The sequence below is a fragment of the Nannospalax galili genome, unplaced genomic scaffold (genome assembly GCF_000622305.1).
Source record: "Nannospalax galili isolate Female #2095 unplaced genomic scaffold, S.galili_v1.0 scaffold23, whole genome shotgun sequence".
NCBI lineage: Eukaryota > Metazoa > Chordata > Mammalia > Rodentia > Spalacidae > Nannospalax > Nannospalax galili.
Genome location: NW_008350771.1, coordinates 1922678 through 1930954, shown reverse-complemented (window position 1 = coordinate 1930954; position 8277 = coordinate 1922678). Strand labels below are relative to the sequence as shown.

The following is an 8277-nucleotide window of genomic DNA, read 5'->3' as shown; positions in this document are numbered from 1 at the left end:
CAAATGTGGAAGAATGAAGAGAAAGTAGTTGATGGGACACGAAATCAGGCCAAATCCAAGGAGGTTTCATGTTGGTTAGTTTTATTGGTTTTGCAGTTTATGCTTAGCACAGAAAGTATCAACTTCTCTATTAAAGTTTAGCACATCTGACAGCACAAAAAATCTTACTCAGTTTTACACCTAAAAAAGCACTATTTTAGAAACAATTCAGAAATAAATGTTTCCTTGCAATTTTTTTTTAAAAACCAGATTCCTGTGTATATCAAATGATCATTATGACTATTTTTTTGTGAAACAAATGATCCAGTTATTGAAAGGATGGCATCTTCTTTATCTTAGTGAAGTCCTGATTAGGACACTGTACTGCGGGGCAACTGGGCTAATCCTATTCAGAAAAGACACAGGAGAAAACTGTATAGAAAATAAAAACTTTATTTTTTTCAAGTTTATAAGATAGTTCCCATTACATATAACATTATGGTCAAGGATTCTACAGCCACAAATGCCCGCAGTCACATAAATATATCCAACCCAACCAATGCCTTTTGCTGCTAAAGAGGCATCTCAAGTCCAGAGGGAGAGTGGTGTTCAAAGCAGAAATTGTCCTTAATGGGATGGCTCCCATCAGTGCCCTAGGAGCCAGCCAGGGAGCCTGGCTTGCTAGAGCTGACTCAGAGTAGAAGACAGGCAGGTAGCTTGCAGAAAGGGCCGGGACACAATTAATCCCGCCCCCCTCTTGTGGTTAAGATAGTTGAGACACTCAGAATTCTAAATTGGCTTCTACAATGAGTATATATCTGATGAGTCCTAAATTCTTAATGGAGACCAGGTCAGCAGTAAGGAACAGCTTACTCACAAAGGGTGCCCCTCCACTCAAGGTAGTGAGCATCTAAGCCCACGTGCTTGTAGCTGGAGTTTTTCATCAGAGTCTACCTGGAGCTGTGAAGGTGAATTTGTGAAGACTGTGGACAAGCTATGGCAAGTCTCGGGATACCAGCTTTGGCAGCCAACTTGCAGAGAATACAGGAACACCCCCAAATCAAACAAAAGCCCAAGTAGGCACCTAACTCTGGAGCACTCTCCAGACACTCTTCTGGACACCACCAGCTGCCCCAGAGACTATGGACAGGGTGACGCTAAGGCACAGTCAGTTTTACATTCGAAAGTGAAGCCACCTCATATCCCCGAACATTTCTGCAACTCCAGAAACACTCTTAAGAGTCCCCATCACGAGATGTCCTATGACCATCTAGGACATAGACTCTGGTTGGGAAAGGACTCACCGTCTGCCTATTTCAGGGGTACTCTTCCCAGTAAGGACTGCCTTTTTTTTGGGGGGACCTCTTGATGAAAGGACTCAGTTTCCTTTGGCCCCTGTTTCCAACAGCTCTCATGCTGCCCACTTAATCTTCCTTCCCAGGCTGTGGTGGGAGGGAGGAGAACACAAAGGAATATTACTTGGACAATTTCTTTTGGAGGAGATACCAAGAAGCTCTCCCTTGTCTGCTGATTATGGGCAGCAGCTGCCAGAGCAGAGGCTGCTCAGCTTGGAGTACCTCCTTGCCTGTCTTGGCCAAGTCCAAGTTCATTTTGTAAAGAAAGAGCACAATTGGGCAGTCAGGGCAGAGGAAAATGGTCATTGAAAGGGAGTCCAAGTTATAGTCTAACAGCCAAGTGTTTGTGTGTATACTTGCTTGCAGATGGGTGTCACCACCTGGCAGTCTTAAATCTGAAACACAGCACCAACAGGTGGCCTTTGTCCAGGACTAGAAAATACACTGGCAGTGAGGGGAGGGTCAGGAGCCTGAAAGAGTTTTCTAAGATGGATCATAGAGCAAGGCAGGGCAGCACCAGGACAATTTGCTAAATGCAGCTTAGGAAGGACTGGCTCAGACTCCCTGTTCCCAACCCTACCTGGAAACAAAGCCAAAGAGGTGGCCAAGATGGAGCACCAACTTTAGCTCCTGTCCAACCCTTCCTCAGCTGCTGGTCTCAGAAGTACTATCTCAACGGTTCTGAAGACAGCGTGCCAGCCTTTCAGCTGGTGCCTGGCACTGGGAGGAAATCTTGCCTCTTTGTATTGCAGCATCTCTGGGGACAGCGATTATAGCTGGGGTTGGTTAAGGACTTCCTGAGGACCAAGGCCATTATTTCCTTAGCTCTAGGGAGGTTTCACCCAATTGTGCAGGTATCTATGTTGGTCCTGGAGGGATGGTACATCCAACAAGCGGCTGGGCTGGAAGGCTAGGACTAGGGTCAGGCTTCCCTCTAAGCTTCCTAGGGGGAGCCTGAGAGGTGCTCCTGCATCTGGCTTGGGATTAAATTTTCAGGCATTTAACTCAGGAAAATCTTCCTGCACTTCTGGCTTCCCACTTCAGCATGGGATCTGAGAAGTGGGGTGTTTCATAGGAAATTGGGTTTGGATTCTAGCTATCTGCTGTTCAATTCCTGGCAAAGATCTGGGTAAACACATGCTAGGATTACTGCAAGGAGCTGAAGGGCTGCCTCAAAGGAAGCAGGGATCAGCCTGCTCTTAAACTTATGTTTCATGTGTATGAGTGTACCACCTGTGTTGTGCAATGCCCACAGAGGACAGAAGAGGGCACTGGACCCTCTGGAACTGAAATTATGGACAGCTGTTAGCTGACAACTGATGGGTACTGGGAACAGAGCCCAGGGTCCTCTTTGGGAGCAGCCAGTGCTCTTAACCACTAAGCCTCTCTCCAGTCCTTCTTGGACTTTCTGACTTCTTGAAACCATCAGCAGGGACTGGCTAGAGCTGCTTGGAGATAGACGGATTCATGAAATAGAGGGCAGGAAGTGTCAGAGCCCAGGATTTGATGACTGAAGAGGAGGAGGCCAGAGTGAGCGCCTGGTGGGAAGGGGTGCTTCTATGAAGGAGTACTAGGTAGAATCTTATCTCAAGAGCCCAAACAGATGAAATTCCTAAGGAGCCCAAGTCCCTTCTCTCCAGTTTGGAGGCTAAGCCTCCAGGGACAGAGCCTCTGAATCAGAGTCAAGCTAAAGGCTTATATTTCTTATATATGGGAAGGTATTTCCAAGGTTGTGCCATTTGGTTATAGAGGAAGGAGGACTGGCAAAGAGACTGAGGCTTACAGGATGGGAGACGCCAAAGTCTAAAGTTAATGAGTGTCCAGGGCGCCAGGGACAGAGAAGAGCCATCCTAGCGAGCAGCCACTGGAGTGAAGGAGGTGCTACAGTCAGAGAGGTATTTTAGACATCTTCATCATTATTGTCATGGAAACTTTACATACCCCTTTAATACAAAAAGGTGGGGGGGGGGCGCTGCTTCAGAGACAAGACCCTCACCTGCGAAAATAACATACCCATTTGCTGGAAAGGAAGTTCTATAGCTAAGATTACAAAAGATGTTCTTATGCAACTTGATGCATTTTTCGTCACCGTGAGTTAAGGGCAGCTCTCAATCTGTTCATGGACCAAGAGTGCAACTGTGCCAAGAATTTCCTTTTCTTGTTCTTCCTTTTTGAAGGGAAACAGAAGAATGAAGGCCCTGGAGCTGTAGGGAGTCTACTGTTCTATCAATGGCCTCCTAGTTCTGCACAACAGTGGACCCTGGCAGCAGCTCACTCAGCAGAAATTGCAGCTGTTGGTTCTGATTGTGTTCTCGCCAGCATTCCAGAGACACAGAGACAGAGACGGACAGAGAGACACTGAGACACACACAAAGAAAGACCGAGACATACAGGAGAGAGAGTTCTCAGTTGGTTCTGGCCTCTGGCTCCTTTCGGAAGCGAAGAGGAGCTCACAAGGAAGGCTCCACATTCCAGTTCTTAGAGAAAGTCAAGCTCCAAAGCCTGGTGAAGGGACACTAGATCCCCGTGGTTTGTGATCCTCCAGAAGGGCATGTTGTGCTGGAAGAGAATGAGGACGGTTGGTTAGCTCAACTTCTGGGAGGTTGTTACTAACACCCCTGTTCCACAGACCTGTCTTCAAGGTACTCGGTAACTAGGTTTCTCTGCTCACCTCATAGGGCCAAAGGATGAAGGAAACCTTGAGTAAAAGAACTTCGTTTGATAAGGCTACGTCACAGATAGGAAAATTTTTATTTGGTTTCAGTGGTACCATTTTGCTTTTCTGAGAGAGATACCTGTGTCAGCTATTATTTTAAGGTCTTCAGGATTTAAAAAAAAAAAAAAAAAGCCCCATAGGAAACAGTACTTCTAAGTGTGGTGGTAAATGTCTCTAATCCCAACATTTGAGAGGCTGAGGCTGGAGGATTACAAATTTGAGGCCAGTCTGGGAAACACAGGAGTCTGTCACAAAAAGCCAAATTAACAGAGAAGAAACTAGTTATCAATGTAAGACTACACCGTTTTGCAGATGGTCAATTTCCTTTCAGATTTTTATCTAATAGGCCCAAATACTTCCCATGTCTGGAATGTATAGATGGGAGAAATAAAAACTTCATTTTGTTATGTAGTCAGAATCAAGTCAAGAATACTATGTGCCTTTCTGGAAGGCGCAACTTCATGCTGGAAACCACATTTTATGAAATTGAAGGTGATAAGCTTCAATGACTGTTCAACTGGTTACATGCAAGTTTCTCAGAATGCTGAGGTTCTAGAACACAGTTCTGGCACAGAGCTAGTTTTTCTTAAGTGAAAACATAACATACATACATAATATTTCATACATACACCTCATACATAACATTTCAAGGTTATTAGAACCCAGAGGAGGAAGCTGACTTGTTATGATATGCTTAGGAATCGCAGACGAGAACCAGTGTTTGAAAGAGAAATTTTTGTTCAATGGAAGGAAGAAATTTCGAACAGCTTTGGTGACCTCACAGTGGAACAGGCTACTTGGGAATCTGTTTCCTCATCCTTGGGGTACCTTCATGCAAATGCAAATCTTTTTTTTTTAAATATTTTATTATTTTTATGTGAATGAGTGTATTGCCTGCATGTATGTTGAGTGCACCCGTGTCGTGCAATGCCACGGAGGTCAGAAGAGGGCTTCGGATTTCCCTGGAACTGGAGTTAAGGACAGTTCATAGCCGCCAAGTGGGTGCTGGATATCGAACCTGGGTCCTCTGCGAGAGCAGTCAGTGCTCTTAACCGCTGAGCCATCTCTCCAGCCCCACAAATCTTTTAAAAATTTTTTTTATTATTTTTATGTGTATGAGTGTATTGCCGTAAGTGCACCTGTGCCCTACAATGCCAGTGGAGATCAGAAGAGGGCACTGGATTCCCCAGGAACTAGAACTAGAGTTATAGGTGGTTGTTAGTTGCTATGTGGGCACAGGGAACCTGAGGCCTCTACAAGAGCAGCCAGTGCTTTTTTTTTTTTTTTGGTCTTTTTGAGACAGGGTCTTCCTGTAGCCCCAGCTGATCTGGAACTCACTATGTAGACCAAGCTAGTCTTCAACTCAGAGATCCAAAGCCAGTGCTCTTAACCACTGAAACATCTCATCTTTTTAGCCCCAGGATGAATTTTCTGTCAGAGAGGCTGACAAGAAGGAGACTAACCTGCATAAAGCACTAAGACATTTGATGAAAATCAGAGGAGTTCTGGTTGGGAAGCCATGGTCCCTACATCTAAAATCTAATGAAAACAAAGTGGGGTGGTAAAGGAAAGAACTTTCATACACCCACATAGCAGATGAGGAAACTGAAAGGGGGTAAGCAGACTGTTACAGGGTTAGTGATGTATCGGAACATGACTGACTTGACTATTTTTACGTTGCTGAGGCTGGTCCCAAACTCCTGGGCTCAAGCAATTTCTCTTCTTGGCCCACATAGCTGGGTCAGATGCACAATTGCTTCTGGCCACACCTGCCTGATTTTAGACTGCACAGGCAAAGCGCTTCCACCTACTACAGCATACCAGGAAAGTAAAGAAAGGCTGACCTGAGTTGAGGCCTGTGCAGTGACAGGGCTAACCTGTACAAGAAACTTGCTGAGGCTCAAGAGCAAGACAGATTTTCTCTACAAATCAATTCCTAATACAGTGTACTTAAAAAATAATAATAAAAAATTGGAAACCTGGAAAAGCCAGAATGATTTGCCTTGCTTGAGTCAAGTCTGATGTCCTTGAGTCAAGTCTCATCTCAGATGAGAAAGAGGTCCACCTCAGGTGGATTTTTTTCTTTTTATAAAGATTTATGGCTGGGCGTGGTGGTATACACCTTTAACCCAGCACTCGGGAGGCAGAGGCAGGTGGATCTTTTTGAGTTCGAGGCCAGCCTGGTCTAAATAGTGTGCTCCAGGCCGGCTGGAACTACAGGGAGACCTTGTCTCAAGCAGACAAAAAGATTTACGATTTTTTTTTTGACCTTTTAAGACAGGGTCTCCCTGTAGCCCCAGCTGTCCTGGAAGTCACTATGTAGACCAGGCAGGCCTTGGACTCACAGAGATCTGCCTGCTTCTGCCTCCCGAGTGCTGGGATTAAAGACATGCGCCACCACACCCAGTGATTTATGATTTTTATGTGTATGAGTATTTTGCCTGCGTGTATGAGTGTACCACATGTGTGCAATGCCTGCTGAGGCCAAAGGAGGGCACTGGATCCCTTGAAGCTGGAGTTGTGATAGCTGTGATTCACCATGTTGGTGCTGGGAAATGAACCCAGGTCCTTTGAAAGAACAGTAAGTGCTCTTAACTGCTGAGCCATCTCTTCAGCTCAACTCAGGTTTAATGGGGGGTTGGGGGTTGTAATAAGGCTGGAAGGTTTTAAGATTCTTCTTTCTTTGAGATAGGGTCTCATGCAGCCCAGGCTGGCCTCAAACTTGCTATGCAGGTGAGGATGACTGTGAGCTTCTGGTCCTCCTGCCTCTACCATCTGAGTGCTGGGATTATAGGTATGTACCACCACACCTGGTTTTATGAGGTGCTGGTGATCAAACCCTGGGCTTGATAGTACATATTAGGCAAGTGCTCTACCAACTGAGCTACATCCCCCAGCCCTGATTTTAAGATTTAAAAAAATACATATTTTATTTATTATTTTGTTATTTTATGTGTATGAGTGTATTGCTTGCATGTAGATCAGTGCACCTGTGTCAGGCAGTACCCATGGAGGTCAGAAGAGGGCATCAGACTCCCTGGAACTGGAGTTAAGGATGATTGTTAGCTACTATGTTGGGTACTGGGAATTGAATCTGAATTGAACCTGGGTCCTTTGCAAGAGCAGTTAGTGCTCTTACTGCTGAGCCATCTCTGCAATCCCAATTTTAAGATTCTTGACTGAAACAGAGGAAAGAAGACCTAACAGCTTCTAGGGAAAACTCTATTTCAAGATGACCTTTCTTTAAAGAAAAGTAGGAAAGAAGCACTACAAATTCGTGACAGATGTAAAGATTTTGCAATTTTACCGTTGTTCTCCATACACCCCTCTTTCTGGCAGGGTCTCATGTACTCCATGAACTTCCTATGTAGTCAAGGATGCCCTTTGAACTTCCAATCCTTCTGCCTCCACTTCCCAAGTGCTGCGATTAAAAGCATGCTCCATCATGCCTGGTTTATGCAGTGCTGAGGGTCAAATTCAGGGCTTCATGTATGCTAGACAACCACTCTACCAAGTAAGCTATGTCCTCCTTCCCTCCCTTCATGTTTTTTTTTTTTTTTTTTTGGTTTTTTTGAGACAGGGTCTCCCTGTAGCCCCAGCTGGCCTGGAACTCACTATGTAGACCAGGCTGGCCTTGAACTCAGAGATCCCCCTGCCTCTGCCTCCCAAGTGTTGGGATTAAGGCATGAGCCACCATGCCCAGCTTCTTCCTTTCTTTTTTGAGTGCCTTTGCTATGTAGCCCAGACTGACCCTGGACTCAAGATCTTCCTCTCTCAGTCTCCAGAGTGCAGGAATTATAGATGAGTGCCACTGTACCTAGCTCTATTTTATCACCTTTCAAATTGCTTGACTCACAATCACATAAATGATTTTTTTTTTCTTTCCATAGTTACCTGTTTGGCTGCAATTTCTTCATCTCGTCCATCTCCAATCACTACATATGTGACTTTCTTTCCAAACCTTGAGACAATTCTCTCAAAGCAGCTCTCCTTACCTGAAGAGAAAAAGAGATTCCCTATTAGGACATCCTTCCCTAACTTTTTGCAGTACCAAAGACAAAGTACCACCTGCTTGTGGTATAGAGACTGCTTGGTGGAGAGTTAGGGGCACAGCCAGAGATCTAGTAGGCCTCTGTCCAAAGAATGTGAAAGCATGCCATTCTGACAACTTACTTTAAATTTCACATCAAGGGTGAGGCTCCCAAAATCCTAGCATGAGGGAATTTC

General features: G+C 45.1%; 1 protein-coding gene across 6 annotated transcripts in view; it reads right to left on the bottom strand.

Moving 5' to 3' along the window:
• Positions 1 to 2606: 2606 nt before the first annotated feature.
• Eya3 (EYA transcriptional coactivator and phosphatase 3) overlaps positions 2607 to 8277 on the bottom strand; it is a 114418-nt gene continuing 108747 nt past the window's right edge. For all 6 annotated transcript variants that reach the window (XM_008847966.3, XM_017801901.2, XM_008847968.3 and 3 more), the window contains 2 exons: positions 7945 to 8045; positions 2607 to 3893 (listed from right to left, as the gene is read on the bottom strand). In XM_008847966.3, the coding sequence (XP_008846188.1) occupies positions 3813 to 3893; positions 7945 to 8045 (182 nt within the window). In that variant the 3' untranslated portion in view covers positions 2607 to 3812. The remainder of the gene's footprint in view (positions 3894 to 7944; positions 8046 to 8277) is intronic.